Consider the following 17,032-nt stretch of genomic DNA (forward strand, 5'->3'; position numbering starts at 1 on the left):
TCCACGCGGTTTCGGTTTGGAACCGCCGGTTCCGGTTTTGGGAAATATCGAACTGGAACCGAACCGTGTGGTTGTTTCACGGCTTCGGTTCTAAAACCGGCTTCACGGCAAAACACCAATAACTTCGATGCAAAACTGACAACTAATACGTGCCACAACTTTAATTCCAAAACCTATATTCGACACTCATTCGGAATATATGTGACACAATTCAAGATTAAACATCAACTTGATCACAAAATCGAAAGAACAATTTGATCACCAGACTCATCATGATGAATATTTATACATATATAACCGCCGGTTTTCGGACGGTTTATAGCGGTTTAAGTTCGATTTTGTAGTTTTTTTCCTTAACTTTTTTTGCCATGTAGTTTGAAATTATAAATAAATTGGAACAAGAAAATTGATAGTTTAACTTGAAATAAGACGAGTAAGGTGTTTAAAAAAATCAGCATTTAAATAAATAAATAAATAACTAAAAATCGAAAAATAGTGTTTTGTGTAATCAATTTTGAAGATTGCAGTCATTAGCCACCGCCAACCAATCAATTTGAAGACTGTTGATTCATTGACCAATGTTAATTATAGTATTATGATTTATTTAAAGTAATCAATTCTTCTAAGTTTTATTAAACAATGTTGATAAATATTTATTAATAATGGTCCATATGTAAACAAATGTGTTTAATTAATATAATCGGAAATAAATTTGTCATTGAGTCAAATATTCGGTGGCTTTAAGTTATTTTCATTTTATTATCTTTTCTCTTATGTTTTCCAAATCACCATCCCATTTTACCAAATAGTATTATAAAGTTATTTTTGCTGCAAAATTTTGTCTCTTTCCACAAATATTACCAAATCCAAAAATGAAAGTTACTTATAAAAGTATAAAACTAAAAAACCGGATCATTCAACAATGTTTTATTTAATGGAGTATAGTTTTAATATAAGGATTAACTATGTTAAATTTATCATTGTATTGGTTACCCGACGGAACTGTGCCTCGTGTCGGAACCGTGAAACTGCCGGTTAACCGACGGTTCGGAAACGTTCAGAATAGGCGGTTCGGTCGCGGTTTCGGTTCGAAAATTTTGGAACCTGAACCGAACCTCACGGTTTCGGTTCGGAACCGTAATTGCCGGTTACGGTTTCAGTTTTAATCGCCGGTCCGGTAAACCTTGGGCAGGTCTAAGTGCAATGCCGTGAATTTTAAAAGAGCCAAAAGCTGAAAGAAGAAATAAATGTACAGTTTAAGTATTTTGTAGAATATCTTCTATTGTGCAGTTCTAATTTACATATATATTAGTATCACACGCTATGTACGACCTATTTAAATTATAAAATATTATTTGAAATAAGAAATAATATAATTATATGAAGCTAAAATTATAAATGCATTTAATAATAAACATATACAATAATACATTTGGTAAAAATAGTGAAGTATATTAAAACACAGTTGTAAATCTGTGATAAACAAATTTACGAGTTTATTAGTATAATTTGTGTCAAAAAATTGAAATCAAGAATAATTTAATCATATAATGACTCATCCTAGAAGCACACAGTGCACAAAGCATTTTGCTAGGAAATGATATATTTTGTGTGACGGTACGTGCTAAATTGTTGTTGTGTACATACTTACGTAAGTTATATTTGTGCCACATAGATATTACTTAATTTTTAATAAAAAAATTGAATTATCAATATAATAATTGACTATTAATGTGAGATTACGAATATAAATATTATTATTATTATTATTATTTGTTTTCAAATTTAGGTTTCTACTCCTGTTAAATATACTTCAAAAGTAATGTGTTCTTATCAGATAAACCTAATAATAAATGATTTAGAAATGATGTCTGAAATTATCATTAAGTCAATCAAATGAAAATTAGTGAAAATCTTGAAATTAATATGGTAAAAGTAAACAAAGATAAAAATAAACTAACAACGATTGTATCATTAATATGGTAAAAATAGTGTAAATGCAACAACATTTTCTTGCGTCTTGAATGCAAGAAAGAGTGGGAATGTCATGAATTTGTAGCGGTTCCAAAGTAAAAGGTTAGCGGGTGGATGTATTTAATTTTAACCTCGACTTCTTCTGTTTTTCTTTATACTCTAGAGATATTTGAAGGATGTATATGTACAAGTTTTGTTATATTTAAGGATGTATATGTACTAACAAGATTTGTTTTTGCAGAGCGAGTTTTAAAATTGTATGTTAGCCTAGATTTTTGTAAATTTAAATTAGTTAAATGCAATAGAAGTCTGTAACTAAATTAGAAGTCTTACTGTTTTGAAAATGTGCGTCGGGTTAGTAGGAAATTAAAAGATTTAAAAATGTATTTATGAGGATTGATATGCTAGGTGCCGCTATGTACGCACTCGGTGAGCGATTAATGACGTGGCAGACTTATCATCAGTTTTCTCTCACATAGCACCATGTGAGAGAAAAAAAGGAAAAAAAAGATGACGTGGTCGAGACGCTCACATAGCGCTCATTCAAAGCTCCCAGCCTATCATTTCTCTTTAACTAATAACTACGTGTTGCATGCTACTACTATACAAGTGACCCATTGAAAATAGTCTTATAGGAGGGAAATTTAAAAAAATAAAAATGTGCTTAGAAAATAACCATGTATGTGTGTCGTGCATGTGTCCTCATTTAGGCAGAGACGCGAAGGCTCGACATAGACACCCACCCCAGCCTTGCAACGGCGATCATTGCACTGCACCCATGGGCGGACCTATGTGTATTGAGGGAGGGGCTAAAGCCCTCAATAAAATTGATTTTTAAACTTTTTTTCTTGTATAAAATTTTAAAATTTATTCAAGTCTAACGTAAATTATTGAGTAAAAGCCCCTATAAATAATCTAAAACACTCTAAAATATACTTTGAAACAAAATTTAGAAATTTCAGCCATTGGGGATATTTATTTATGCGTCCGCCCCTGATTGCACCCAAGTCCAGTGCGAAAAATGCACGATTGTTGTGCCCTTAATGCCAAATGCTAAATGAAAAACTAGTAATCAACTAATTGAAATGAAAAAAACTCCAACCCATTTAAATAAATGCAACTATAATTGAGTTTAACAGTTGGCAAAACCGTAGCTTCCTATGATTAAATTCGTTTAATTTAAATAATTGAGTTAGGTCATTTTTCCACAAAATAATCAAGAAATCAAATCATAGTCCATCCTAGGGCATGGACCAATAGTAGTAAAGTTTCCTCTTCAAATAAACGTCATTCACGTCATATGGGCTGTATGAATATTTCAAAACCTCACCCCCAAAAGACAATCATCCAAAATGCAAATTCCACAAATTGTAGGCCCCCACAATCAAAACTTTATTTCCCAAATTAAAAATCCCTAAGTAGTGGGCTACACACTGAAGTTGGGCTGTGTGGTCACACAATTAAAAATAGTCATATGATGTGAACTATAATAAATATAAAATTTTAAAAAATAAGTTTTGTAACGAAACACGCAGTAATACACGTTGAGAATCACACAGCAAAGGAATTAGATGGACCTGAAAGTCCATATCCAATGCTGTTTAATATTTTCGCCCTATCCCAACAATAATAAACCCTCCCCTAAAACTAGGTCCAATTCCAAGCCCAATTCTCTTTTCTCTCTCCTTCCCAAACCCTAGATCTGGTCGCCGGAAATTGCCCCTCCGCCTCCGATTCGGCCGATCAACCCGAATTTTCCTCTGGGGGTTCGATTCGGAAACTCCTCTTCTCGCTGGTATGAGAATTTTTGTGTTTTGTTTATGATTTTTTCTCACCCAAAATTCTATCATTTTTTCTTAAGTTGACCTTTTTAATACGTTTCTTAATAATTTTAATAGGTTGTATTGGGTTACTTTGTGGCTTTTTTGCTAAATTCTCTTCTTTTTTTCTTCCTGATATTTGTTGTTTACGATTCTCTTAATTTTGAGGTTTTTGAATAATTCTGGGCTTGTTTGTTTCATTTTGTCTGTCGATCTGCATGAAATATTACTACTCTGTTCTGACTATATTCTGTTTTAGAGTTGATTTATACTAGTAGTATATGTTTTGTTCCTGATTTGGATCTGGGCTTTTCTTGATGATGCTCTTTGAGCCCCATATGTTTTTGAAGCGTTAGATCTGCTGAAACTCGTGATTTTTGGTGGTTTACTTGTTTTGTTCATGTTTCGTATGATGACGTTATTTAGATAAATATTGATACCTTTTGTAGTTACTTTAAATAGAGGAGGACACATCTCATAACTTGTTGTTTGGTTGTCTGAATGGGCCCTGTGGGTCCTTGTGAACTTTTTACTACTACATGTTATAGAACAATGTATTTGAGAATAGGCGAAAAAGCTGGATTTTTGCTTAACCAAGGCCCACTTTTAATCGTGAATATCCGGGCCTCGCGGCTCAAGCCTGAAACTTTTTGAGGACCCATTTTAAATAGTTAAATCTATTCTGGAATGGCTTCAGCTTTAGTTTTAATTGTATTCCAGATCTTATTCCAATGTTTTCGAGACGTGATAAGAGATAACATTATTTTCAAATTACACGCATTGGTGCTTATGGAAAATGTATTGTTTATACTCTTTGATGTCTTGGGAATACTATTTCATGAAAACACTATTGTTAAAATTCAGTTTCTCTTCATTCTCTTTTCTAGAATTTCACTCTCTTATAGGATAAGTAACACTAACCTTTTAGCATGATATTTCTTGCCCAAAATTTTCAGATTGTGAATGAACCTTTTTGTAGTTTAGTGTTTCCTTTCTGAACCTCAATGTTCTCGGCCAGTGTTAGTAACCATGGCCGATCTTTTACAACATCACAGCCTCATTAACACATTGTAATTGTTAGTGATTCGGGGTGGATGATTTTGGTACTGATTTTTGGATCATCTTTGGTTTTTCCAGGAACATTTAAATCATATCGCATTCTCTTAAGATGGAGGTGGAAAGCCCTAATGAAATAATGAATAATGAACTTGTCCTAGTAGAAGATACCCAGTCCATGGAGACAGAGATGCAACTCGACCTTTTAGAGCCTGAAGCCAACCATATGGTAGAGCTGACACCGAACATTGTTGAGCCGCAACCTACTAAACGTAGGAAAAAGAAGTCGGTTGTCTGGGAGCATTTCACTATTGAAACAGTGGGTGCTGGATGTAGGAGGGCATACTGTAAGCAATGCAAACAGTCATTTGCCTACAGCACAGGGAATAAGGTAGCTGGGACGAGCCATCTCAAGCGTCACATTGCAAAGGGGACTTGTCCAGTGGTACTGCGTAACCAGGAGAGAAATAACCAGTCCACCCCTTACAGCGCCCCTCCAAAGATGAGCTCCTTTACTGATACGCCGAAGCGACGCTATCGGACGGCTTCTGTACCATACCTTTCCTTTGATGCTGATCGCTGTAGACATGAGATTGCTAGGATGATTATCATGCATGACTACCCACTCCACATGGTTGAACACCCTGGTTTCATGGCATTTGTTCAGAATTTGCAGCCTCGATTTGATATGGTGAGCTTCAATACTGTACAGGGAGACTGTGTGGCTACTTATCTCCGTGAAAAAGCTAGCATCCAGCGTGTGATTGAGGGGGTACCTGGACGGATTTGCCTTACCTTGGATTTATGGCCTTCGAGCAGAACTGTCGGATACATGTTTGTAAGTGGACAGTTCATAGACAGTGAGTGGAAGATGCACTGGAAACTTCTCAATGTGATCATGGAGCCTTATCCGGAATCAGCTACTGCTTTCAGCCATTCTGTTGCTGCTTGCCTGTCTGATTGGAATATGGATGGAAAGTTATTTTCTGTAACCATTAATCAGCCATTAAACGACGCTGCCACAGACAATATGAGAGCTCTGCTATCTGTAAAGAATCCGTTGGTGCTTGGCGGTCAATTGTTGGTTGGAAATTGCCTTGCTCATTCGTTGAGCAAGATTTTCGAAGATGCAGTTATTTCTGTGGATGGCCTTGTCAAGATGATAAGAGACAGCGTCAAGTATGTGAAGACGTCTGAATCTCGCGAGGAGAAGTTCATCGAGCTCAAACAGCAACTCCAAGTGTCTAGCTCCAAGACTCTTGCTATCGATGACCAAACTCGATGGAGCACGACATATGAAATGCTGCTGGCTGCATGGGAATTGAAGGAAGTATTCTCTTGTCTGGATACTATGGACCCTGATTACAAGGACACCCCGACAGAAGAGAATTGGAAGCAAGTGGAGATACTCTGCACTTACTTGAAACCCCTCTTCGACACGGCTAATCTTCTGACGACAGCTGGTTCTCCAACAACGAACACCTTCTTTCATGAAGCGTGGAAGATTCAGTTGGAACTGGCGCGAGCAGCTTCCAGCGAAGATCCATTTGTTAGTACTCTGACAAAGTCTATGCAAGAGAACTTTGACAAATACTGGAAGAGCAGCTGTTTCATTCTGGCGATTGCTGTGGTTATGGATCCACGGTTCAAGCTGAAACTCGTGGAGTTCAGCTTCTCGAAAATATATGGCGACGATTCTGCCTCGTATGTGAAGATCGTTGATGATGGGATCCACGAGCTGTTCAATGAATACATTGCTCTCCCCCTGCCTCTGACTCCTGCTTACACGGAGGTGGTGAACGGTCAATCCGGGAAGGCCGAGGATCCTCAAGGAATAGTAAGCAACGGTGTAGGATTGACAGATTTCGACGCTTACATTATGGAGACAACGAGTCAGCTTTCCAAGTCGGAGCTGGACCAGTATCTGCAGGAGTCGTTGTTGCCACGAGTTCACGAATTTGACGTGGTGGGGTGGTGGAAGGTGAACAGGATGAAGTATCCAACGCTCTCGAAGATGGCTTGTGATATACTATCGATTCCAGTTTGTACGGTGCCAGCTGCATCTGTGTTCGACACGGTAAGGAAGGAAATGGATAGTTACAGGTGCTCGTTGAGGCCGGAGACGGTGGAGGCCCTCATCTGCGCCAAGGATTGGCTTCAGACGGAGACCGTCGAGGCTCCTGTAGCACCGGTGAAGGTGGAAGTTCCAATTTAGTGTAGTGGTGCTATAGGTAGAGGCGTTATTTTTCTTGAATTGTTGAATTGAATGATTCTATCAGTGTTTAAAACTTATTTTGTACAATACCTCAATACATTCGTAGATTGATTATTGTTATTGTTATAGTTTTGTGTAGGAATGAATGTGATTTGAGTATTTGTTATAATAGATTTGTCTTCGCAATTCTGGTTAAATTGCTAAAAAATTACTACATAAGTTTGTTAAATTCCTGTTAAGTCCGCAAGTTTTAAAAAATATCCAATTTTATCATAATTTTGTCATTTTTATAAACTATTTTATTCGTTTAGATTTGGAGGAAAATTGGAAATTATGTATGGTTAGAGATCAAAGTTCATGATTTTTTGCAAATTTATATTTCGGGGGAGCGATCAATTGTTAACTCACTCTCTAGTTGCTAACTACAACTAATTTGATTTTAGAAATCTAGTAGTCAAAAATTTGTCACGTGTAATTTTTATTTTTATTAATTAAATCGAAAAAGATAAAAAAAACTACCAAATTAGGACTTTGGATGAAAATATCTATACAGGGTTTTGAAAATATCAACACAATACTTTGAGAATGTCAACACATTGCTTTAAGAATGACATTCTACATGTATTATTATGTTGGCATTTGTTACTGTACGGAAAAATTGAAATTTTTTGAATTTTTTTTCAAATTTTTACATCGGAACATATGCAAGTGAGATCTCGTTAGAATCCTTATGAAATTATCTTTAATTTGATACTCCCTCCGTCCGCGAATAGGAGTCTCATTCAATTCCGGCACGGGTTTTATGAAAAGTTAAGAAAAGTGGATGGAAGAAAGTTAGTGGAATAGGAGTCTCACTTGTATATATTAGTTTTAAATGATGTATGAGTGGAATGAGTTAGTGGAATGTGGGGCCTCTTTATCATTTATGGTAATTATGAACCGGGACTCCTATTCGCGGATGGACAAAAATGGAAAAATGGGACTCCTATTTGCGGACGGAGGGAGTATATGTTATGTGAAAAAATAATTTAAATCGAGAAAGTTATATGCATTTTAAAGGTTTGTGATATTTTTCAAAAGTTAGTTACAACTAATTTATTGTAAATTGACTTTAATACCCTTATTGACGTTTTTTGTTGATCATATTGACATTTCGATGATGATGATCTAGGTTCTAGGCCCCTGATTTTGAATATCCAAGAATTATTATTTAATTATAGTTAACAATTAAGTATTAAGTTAGCAATATAACACTCCCCTTTATATATCATTCAAAAAAATGAATATTGTATAAAATTTGGATAAAGTATTTTGGTTTCTAAATCATTTATACGCAATTTCCTCCAAATCCATTTCAAGCAGGATAATTAAAAAATATATCAAAATTATAATATAATAGTAGTATTTTTTAAAGTTTTGGGAATGACCAAGCTTCTTAAATTTTATGAACATTTAGCCCTAAATACCTAATATTTAGTACAGCTTTTTGTTGGAATTTTAAAGATAGTGATTAATGAAAATTAAATTAAATCCTTAAGTTTGGGTGAATAATAAATTATGGATCGAAAAGTTTAATTAGAAAGGTCATAATAGATTAATTTCCCTCCCCAAATTCGATAATCTCTATCACCCACACCAAAGTTCCACCGCCCCCCTTCTCGGCGGCGTTCCACCGTTTTCTTCCGATTGCACCCCAGTCCCGGACTCGATACAAGGAGCGCCTCATTAGAGGAAGTGATTCATTATTTGAAGTTTGATTTGAGCAGAAAACTGATGCTTCAGCATATTTTATTTTGTGAATTGATAAAACTCAAAATCGTAACTTGTGCCAGAAGAGGGGTTATTCTATTTGATCAAGGACATGGACCTCAAGCTGTTCAAGCTGGACATAGATGAGCTCATACATGAATTCACTCAGGTATTTGATTTTAATCAACATTGACAATTGTTCCTCCTCTTCTCGTACATATTTGCTGCTGACGTGATTACTTTGCTGGTTTGGTGTGTAGTGTGAATCGAGTGCTTTTGCTGAATTCAAAAGAGTTTGGCTTTCAAGGAGGTTTTCCTACATATTCGAGTCTGCCCCTTCCACTAATCAAGGTCTCTTTATGCAGTCGCTCTATGCACATTCCATCAGTAAGTTATCAACTACATTGTCTATCTATTGTTTTTCATATTTGAACTATTGATCTTATGATGTTTCTGGTTTCTTGTAAGTTGTAAAATTTGTGAGTGTGTGGAGATTAGGGGTTAAAACTTGTTTTTATCTGATCATAGGTTGTATGAATTCATAATACCAATACATCAAAGAGTATCTAGATGTGTACAAGCTGTCAAAATGTGTGAGTATTGCTCACTTTTCTGTAAGCAAAGAGTGAAATTGGAAAGCTTCAAGGCTAATCTCACTTTTTCTGGCGGGTGCCTTGCTAGGTTTGTATGTTTACAAGGCTTCGTTTTCTGCACGAATTACTATGTGTTGATCATGTAATTCTTTGTTTTCACTTTTATTTCTCCTATTGTAACTGTATAACTGGTGTTCTTCTGATTGCAGGCTACATGGTTTCAGCTGATTCTTTCTTCAACAGATTAGGTGGCCTATTTTGCTTGTACTACCTATTTGAGACACAACTGTTCAAGCCTCCTTATAAAATTTATTTGTCTTTGGGTGAGTATTTCACTTGTTTCTCACCATGGTGTGGTTATGCCATTTGGGTTATAGATTTGATGGGGAATTCTACAATATCCACTAATTTATACTTGAATATCTGTGTTTATGTGGTTGCTGCCAGTTGTTAGATTTTATCGTTATACATGTTTCTTCCCTGCTCTCTGCAGAATATTTATGGCTGAACCATTAGTAACTTTGCAATACAATAAGTCTCTGTCTTGTCCTTCACTATTTTAGTCCAATTAATTACTTCATTGCTTTCTTATTGTTAATGTATATCTAACAGCCCTCTCAAAAGCACAAGCATAAACGAAATACAAGTACATGTTCTTGAGATCTTAGAAGCAGCAAGCACATTTTTCTGGTTGGGGGAATGTATATGCCAATGTTTAGAGCATCCGCAGCGGTGCTCGCTGGGACGGACGGCGTCCGTGCCGCTGGCGCTGCACCGCTATCGCCGCTGCTGCACTCCCGCCGCTGGCACGGCGCTGCTCGATGCATCGAGCACGTCCATGCCGCTGAGCAGGCTGACGTGACGCGTTCTGATTGGCCAACGGCAAAGCCGTTGGCATTTTCGATTTTTCTTTTTCAAAAAAATCAAATTTAATTTAAAAAATCAATTTTAAATAAAAAATATATTTTTTCTCACTTCCCAATAAATTATATCCGTTTTCTCCTCACTTTTAATTTATTTTTCATCTATAAATACCTCCACTTCCACACCAAAAATTTCACACCACACTAGACAATTCTCATCTAAATTCTCTCATCTTCTTTTATCAATTCTCAATCTTTCACTCTTACTCAAAAAAATGTCCGGCTCCGGCGATCACTCCTCCGACTCCCGCGGTTGGAACCACGAATGGTTCGGCTCACAACCATTCCCTAGTCCGGAAATGCAATTTTCGGCCCCTCCTCAAACACAAGGTTCTCAAGTTCCGGGTGGCTACCGGCCTTACCCAGTGGACGACCAAGATGCCCCCGATGGGCGATACGGGTGGACACCCGAACCCAGATCGGGAAGGAGCGGCGGCTCTCAAACCCCTCTTCTTCCTACTCCTACTCCTACTCCTCGTGGTGTCCGCACCTCGTATACTCCGGCAGAAATGGATCAATTATTCAAAGACTATTTGATTATCTCCGAAGATCCGGAGATAGGCACGAACCAAAGCAGGGATAGGTTTTGGTGGCGCGTCTCTCGCCGGTACAATGAAAACCGTCCGGATGGAACCATCGAGCGCAATGAGAGTATGGTGCGCAATGACATATTCAGAGCCAACGAAGAAATCCAAAAGTTTCAGGGGTATTACCTCCAGGAAGAACGGTCGGCGGTGAGCGGCAGGAGCGAGCTCGACATCATCAGTGCCGTCTTGGCGACCTACCAATCCCTAAATTACAAACCGTTCAAGTACCTCAGCGCTTGGCAGGAGGTGCGTGTGTATCCGAAGTATAGGGGAGGCATATCATCCTCCTCCAGCTCCTCCAGCAAACGGTTGAGGTCGGTATCCCTATCCGACGCCGGCGAGGATGAGGTGGCTAGCCAGCTTGCCGGAGCTAACTTGGATAGTCTCGACGCCGGCCCGAGCAGTTCCCAACGCCAGCCGCAAGGAAGGAAGACGGCGACGGCCAACCGCCGTCGCGCAGCGACTCCATCCGCCCCCGCACCCGCTCACTTTGTGCCACCTCAACCCCCCACCAACTCATTGTGGACCCTTTTGGCCCAACTCAATTTGGTCGATAGGTCAAATATGACCCCCGAGCAACTTGATTCACATTTGGCAATGATACGGGGTCTCCGAAGAACATTGGGATAGGGCCAGATGAATAGTCTTCCACGGTGGTATTTTTTAGCCTTTAATTATGTATTTTTTTTTTAGGATTTTAATTATGTAATTTTAAATTTTTAGTATTTTAATTATGTACTTTTTTATTTTTTTGTAATTTGTAATAGTATTTTGGATATTTTTAATGCATTTTAATATTGTTGAAATGTTTTTATTTAAATTGAATAATGGAATGGTGGGACCCATGAGCATGTCTTTGCGGAAGAGCATGAATGTGGGTGGTGTGCTCTTGCCTAAGAGCAGGGAGTAAAAAAGTAATAAAAGTGGGTCCGGACCCACATCTGTGCTCTTTGGCAAGAGCACAGATGGGGATGCTCTTATGTTAACTTATACCGGATGACTTCCGCTAGTATTCATTATCCAAAGACTGTGACTTTGTCCTTGAGAAAAAAGGAGGGCTGGAAGTTGGTTTTGTTTCGATTAGGACTAGACTTTTTGCATTTCTGAATTATTGTGAATTTGATGTTGTTTTGGAAATACTTTGTTATTTATATTATGTGGGAAAGATAATAGATGAAAACTTATCAGTGTTATTCCCCAGATCTTTAAATAATTTTCTTTGACAGAAGAGTTGAAACAGCTCAAGAATCTTGTAATTGAAGCAAAGGCTGGTGGTGTGAATGTAGTTGGTGCTCTAGTGAAGGGTATGCTGGAGAGGAACATGTTTCTTTTTGGATTTGTAGGTGTGGACGAAGGCTCTCCAGCAGAAAGAGTGAATGAAGTAACAGGTGAACATAATGCCCGTATTCAAGCAGCATATAAGATGTAAGCTTCTGTGTTTTCTTCTATCACAACTTGGTTGGCTTACCTGAAAGGTGCAATTTTTACTCATTAGGTTATTTGCTAACTCCCGGCTTGAGCACTTCATCCACATGGACTTGGTGAGTTTCTTCACTTACCTTTTTTGATTGCTTAATTAACTAAACTATCTCTGTTATGATATCTGTGTGTTTAAATCTTTCCACTAGGGCACAGAGCTTGACGTTGATCTTTTCAAAAAAAGATCGTCCGAGTATGCAGCCGCTAAGGAGCTTGCCATCAAAGGTACTTTTAAAATGTTCCCGAGATTCCATTGGTCCTGTCTTATTGACTTGCATCCACACGTCTCCGGAGCATTAGATCACAACATGTGCTATCAACTGCGTTCAAAATGCATCTCTCATTTCACCTTCTAATACGAGCTGTAATATCTTTGTCCTATTGAAGAGGCTAGCCAAGTGGTTGATGTGGAAAGCATAAAGCACATTGCAGAAAACCAGAGGCTGATAGGGGATGTGGTTGAGCAGACTGCTGCTGATTGGAATTCCCAGAAGGAGACGTTGTATCGGCAAACGGGATTCAGTCCTCCTACCAGTGCAGTGCCAACCCAACAAGAAGAGGGAGGAAACAACAAGAAACGGAAAGAAACTTGCGATAGCCTTGCAACACAGGAGGACGATGAGGACTCGGAAGACCCTGATGATTTCTGCAGAGAATTGGAAGAAAGTCTGCTTTCTTAACCATTGGAATAGGACGACCCAAAATTAAGAAGCGACCCAAAATCTCCAATGAGGATTATACACCAGTTTAATTCTTTACATTTTTAATAGTCTTAATACACCAGTTTAATTTCTTTACGTTTTTAATAGCCTTAATGTACAGAATCATTTGTCATAAAGTTAGTAAAATATCCAAATCCAAGTAAAGTATTTGTTCCACAAATTTTTTTAATCTCATGTAAGTTTTCTGTCTATGGAATTCTACAAATTCAAACTCCGTCGCTGAGTTTTCTTTCTCCAAATTCAAACCTTGCAGCTTGAAACATATGTAAGAAGCATGAAATGAATCAACATTTAGTTCAAAAACAATTCAACCAAAATCGCAAATCTTGAATTAAGGACTTGTTGAAGTGATCGTGGTCACCGCATTGAAATTGCAGCTCCCGTATGAGTCGAACGAACGCACACGCTGCCAAGTGCCAACGTGTCTGGCTAGATGCACGGCTACCCCACCATCAGCACCGGTGGTAACATTCGGAAACATTACAAAATACTCTAAAGCAAACTTGTAACATAAAATGAGATAGTATTTCAATGGAACGATCCACTTTGACATTATTGTAGTGTGATTAGAATGAACTCAAGGTACAACAAGCACATGCTGCTGGGGATTCTCAATGGGACATGGTGGGTAGGAAAAGGTACAACACATTGCAGCATCCATACCCATGTCCTAATCTGCCGACCCCCCAATGGAACAACACTATGAATCTTGCAATAAGATGGATGATCATAGCTACATACTAGTTCCTCAAAATCTTGATACAATGATTTCACAACTCAATCTCGATCTTGTGCACCTTCTCATCCTCTCGGGGCATCTCGAGCAGGTTCAACGTAACGAGGCCGGATGCTGTGTCGTATTCAAAGTCTACGACCTCAGAACCCACCTTGCATTTTCTTGGCTTGGTCGAAGAGTAAGCACCGAACCGGCCACATCCCTTGGATTCAATGGAGACAACTGCAACGGCTTCCGAGCTCAAGTTCTCGGCTCTCTCGGCACCCACAATGCTTTCTTCCGCTTGATATCCATTCCCCACATCCGAGAGCTCTGCCCCGGCCTTCACTTCATAGTTCAGCCCTTCTATAGCTCCGCCTCCATTGAACATGTCGATGAGGCCGAACGTGGCAAAGCTGAACCCTGGTGCTAGCGCCTTGATTGGTGTCACGGTGTACACCTCATGCTCGAGGACCTTGAGGGAGACGGGCATGGCCACGTTGTAAGGAAGGACGATGACTTCTCCGACCCTGTAGGAGTAGAGGGCCACGTTGCCATCCCAGTTGGAGTCAGGCGCCACGTCAGAGATGAAGTGGACGTCCCGGCCCCGCACGTAGCCAGTGATCGCCTCGGTTTTGGTCTGGTGGTGGGTGTTCTTCCTCTCAATACTGTTCCACGCCGCACCTTGGCAGTTGTACACGCCTAGAACCCCACTGTGTTTGTTAATGTTCCATATCTTGAGCAGGCTGCACCACCACAACAACAATCCATCAGTAAATCATATTCTCAAGTTTCTTTCACACTTAATAAAAAAAAGTTCAAACTACTGACCTAACACCATCACGAGAAGGGTCTGAAAAGAGGCAATCCTTGGTGGGGCGGCCGGGGAGGCGAGGGCGGAGGATGGAGCCATCTGGCAAGACAAGCTTCCTAAGAAGCTTGAAGTTGTGCTTGCCCGGTGCATCACTGACATAGACAGGTCCACCGCTGATTGCCCTGGCCGAACCATGGTACTCGGCTGCCGGATGCAGAGAGTGGAACATGTCCCAATCCGGCAGCATTATCTCTCCCAAGAACACACTGTTGTATGCAACAGCTGCAATGTGGATGGTGTGTGACACCGGATCACGCGGGTAGAAATCGTCTGACGCTCTCACTATACCTGTCTGCTTCGAGCTGCATCCAAAACACACCATTAGTTAACATTCAAGAATCAATACAACTAAACACGAATTTGAAAATACAACACATACCAGTAAAGAGATTCGAGGTTGTGGCTCATACAGGCAATGATTCCATTATCAGGGAAGTTCCTGGCGACAGAGGCATCAAGAGCATTCTGATACTGCCTTGTGAGCTCGACCCTGCCTCCGAGGCCAGCACCGAGCGTCTCCAAGATGCACTGCACGTCGACCTTGACGCCGTCTATGCCTGCAGCAGCCAAGTAACTATGGAGCTCATTGTAGAACTTGTACACATTCTTGGGGTTCACCAATCCCAATCCCTGCAGAGCAATAGCATCTGTTTTCCACCCTGGCTCGTTCGCAAGAACCCCCTTTGACAGCTGGGGATACTGCATAGCTGATGCGTACTCCTTCATCTCCTCCACCCCGGGCTTAACCCCGCCCCAGTACCCGGTGATGGCGTGCCACACGTACACATACTTGAGCCCGTGCTTCTCCTTTGCGATGCTGACGATGTTCTTGATTCCCGTCGAAGGATCCTCCTTCTTCCTGAACTTGTCATTCTCCTTGATCCCAGTCAGCCTCAAGAGCCCCTGCTCCTCCTTTTCATCTTCCTTCTTGTCGGACCCCACCGATTGCCATCCATCGTCGATGATGACGAACTTGGGAGGGGTTCCACCGGCCTTGAGGCTCTCGAGACCGGCCTCCACCCCCTCCTGCGTGACCTCCTGGTAGAATGCGTCCCACGTGCACCACCCGAAGCAGTCCACGATTCCGGGGAGTTTCTTCTCGTGCCGCAACCGAAAGGTCCCGAGGTGGAGCTTGACTGCCTTGATGGCATCCTCGATCGTGGCGAAAGGATCGGTGCCGCAGCTGATGTAGACGGAGTGAGTGAAGGTGGACCCCACGGTGTCGGAATCGCCGCTCTCGAGGCACAATTCGAGCTCGTCGGCGGCGTTCCCCTGCAGGCAGGCCTTGAATTTTCCTTCGATCAAGGGGAGGAACACGGTGTAGACGATTTTGTTGTCGTTGCCAGCGGCATCGTCGGACTCCAAATGCGAGCCCTCTTTGGTCTCCAGGAGGAGGAATTGAGTCTCCAAGGGGATGTCGCGCCCCTTGTCCCCCATTTTCTGAGCCATCCACCACAGCTTGAACCGGAAGCAGGCTAAGAACCGGACGTCGCGGAGGGTTCCGAGTGAGACGGAGTGGCTGCACTGATCCTGGTCGAAGGCCGCCCCAAGAAACACCCCATCCGCCGCCCCCGCCGCCGCTCCGGAGGTGGCGATCACATTCTCCGGAACGTTTGTGAGAATCGTCCGATCCTTCACCACGAGCTTCCTCTCGGCGATCCGGACTGCTGGCTTGATCGTCATCGCTGGATCCTCGCCGGATTTGCGCCCTAACTCAGTCCCCTGAAGCAAATTCAGCTCAAAATATAAGAGAAAATACAAGCAATTTAAACACTGCGACACGGAAATTGAAGGGGAAGGAGACGTACTCTGTAAGCGAGAACGCGATTGCGTGAGGAAGAAGACGATGGGAGGTTGAGCGGAGATGTATTTTTCGTGTGAAGTAAGCGTGTGAGAGAAGAAGAGGAAGAAGAAGTGAATGGGGCAATGGTGATGAAGAAGGGGGTATTTATAGGTTTTACAGGTATTCTGGAATTGGGAATTGGGATTGAGAGAGAAGAAACCACCATTATTGGCTGTTGCTGGTGGTGTTGTGCGCGCTCTCTCTCTCTCTCTAAGGGGATTGGTGGAAGGCAATCGGACAGTGGGGAAGGAGGGAGCTTCCTCGATTGGGTCGACGCCTCAATGGTAGATCGTCACGCCACGTAGGGATCCACGCCGTGACAGACTATTATTCTAACGACCTAGTTGGCTTTTCGTGACTTAGGAAAAAATGTTTTAGATTGGAATATAAAATGAGTGATGCTAAATGGCCATAAAGAGTTAATTTAGTCCATTTACATATATAAAAAAATTAGAATTACCGATATAAACTTATATGTGTGT

The 17,032-nt window shown here is 40.6% G+C and overlaps 3 protein-coding genes across 4 annotated transcripts; 2 read left to right on the top strand and 1 right to left on the bottom strand.

Annotated features, from left to right (window-relative positions):
• The first annotated feature begins 3,553 nt into the window (after positions 1–3,553).
• On the top strand, positions 3,554–7,261 carry LOC121753274 (zinc finger BED domain-containing protein DAYSLEEPER-like). Its single transcript, XM_042148507.1, has 2 exons — positions 3,554–3,769; positions 4,932–7,261. Exon 2 carries the CDS (start codon positions 4,963–4,965, stop codon positions 7,063–7,065), a length of 2,103 nt encoding a protein of 700 aa, XP_042004441.1. The 5' UTR covers positions 3,554–3,769; positions 4,932–4,962; the 3' UTR covers positions 7,066–7,261.
• Positions 7,262–8,649: 1,388 nt separating this feature from the next.
• LOC121753156 lies at positions 8,650–13,262 on the top strand. Of its 2 annotated transcripts, none has more exons than XM_042148353.1 (7): positions 8,650–8,983; positions 9,075–9,201; positions 9,617–9,730; positions 12,144–12,342; positions 12,413–12,458; positions 12,546–12,621; positions 12,784–13,262. In XM_042148353.1, exons 1-7 carry the CDS (start codon positions 8,927–8,929, stop codon positions 13,074–13,076), a joined length of 912 nt encoding a protein of 303 aa, XP_042004287.1. In that variant the 5' UTR covers positions 8,650–8,926; the 3' UTR covers positions 13,077–13,262. The 2 variants fall into 2 exon arrangements, with proteins under 2 accessions (XP_042004287.1, XP_042004288.1); XM_042148354.1 differs by having other exon boundaries at positions 12,144–12,305; positions 12,784–12,959.
• A 382-nt stretch (positions 13,263–13,644) lies between these two features.
• LOC121752156 (probable galactinol--sucrose galactosyltransferase 6) lies at positions 13,645–16,828 on the bottom strand. Its single transcript, XM_042147064.1, has 4 exons — positions 16,516–16,828; positions 15,087–16,429; positions 14,665–15,009; positions 13,645–14,579 (listed from the first exon to the last, which is right to left on the bottom strand). The coding sequence occupies exons 1-4, from the start codon at positions 16,714–16,716 to the stop codon at positions 13,889–13,891; spliced, it is 2,580 nt and encodes an 859-aa protein (XP_042002998.1). The 5' UTR covers positions 16,717–16,828; the 3' UTR covers positions 13,645–13,888.
• Between the last annotated feature and the right edge of the window lie 204 nt (positions 16,829–17,032).

Source organism: Salvia splendens, chromosome 10 (genome assembly GCF_004379255.2).
Source record: "Salvia splendens isolate huo1 chromosome 10, SspV2, whole genome shotgun sequence".
Lineage (NCBI taxonomy): Eukaryota > Viridiplantae > Streptophyta > Magnoliopsida > Lamiales > Lamiaceae > Salvia > Salvia splendens.

Excerpts from the sequence above, each read along its gene's own strand:
- LOC121753274 (XM_042148507.1), top strand. The coding sequence starts at position 4,963 with ATGGAGGTGGAAAGCCCTAATGAAATAATGAATAATGAACTTGTCCTA.
- LOC121753156 (XM_042148353.1), top strand. The coding sequence starts at position 8,927 with ATGGACCTCAAGCTGTTCAAGCTGGACATAGATGAGCTCATACATGAA. Across the intron at positions 8,984-9,074 it reads TCATACATGAATTCACTCAG|TGTGAATCGAGTGCTTTTGC; the intron begins GTATTTGATTTT and ends TTTGGTGTGTAG. Across the intron at positions 9,731-12,143 it reads TAAAATTTATTTGTCTTTGG|AAGAGTTGAAACAGCTCAAG; the intron begins GTGAGTATTTCA and ends TTTCTTTGACAG.
- LOC121752156 (XM_042147064.1), bottom strand. The coding sequence starts at position 16,716 with ATGGTGGTTTCTTCTCTCTCAATCCCAATTCCCAATTCCAGAATACCT. Across the intron at positions 15,010-15,086 it reads AACCTCGAATCTCTTTACTG|CTCGAAGCAGACAGGTATAG; the intron begins GTATGTGTTGTA and ends TTTTGGATGCAG. Across the intron at positions 14,580-14,664 it reads CCTTCTCGTGATGGTGTTAG|CCTGCTCAAGATATGGAACA; the intron begins GTCAGTAGTTTG and ends GTGGTGGTGCAG.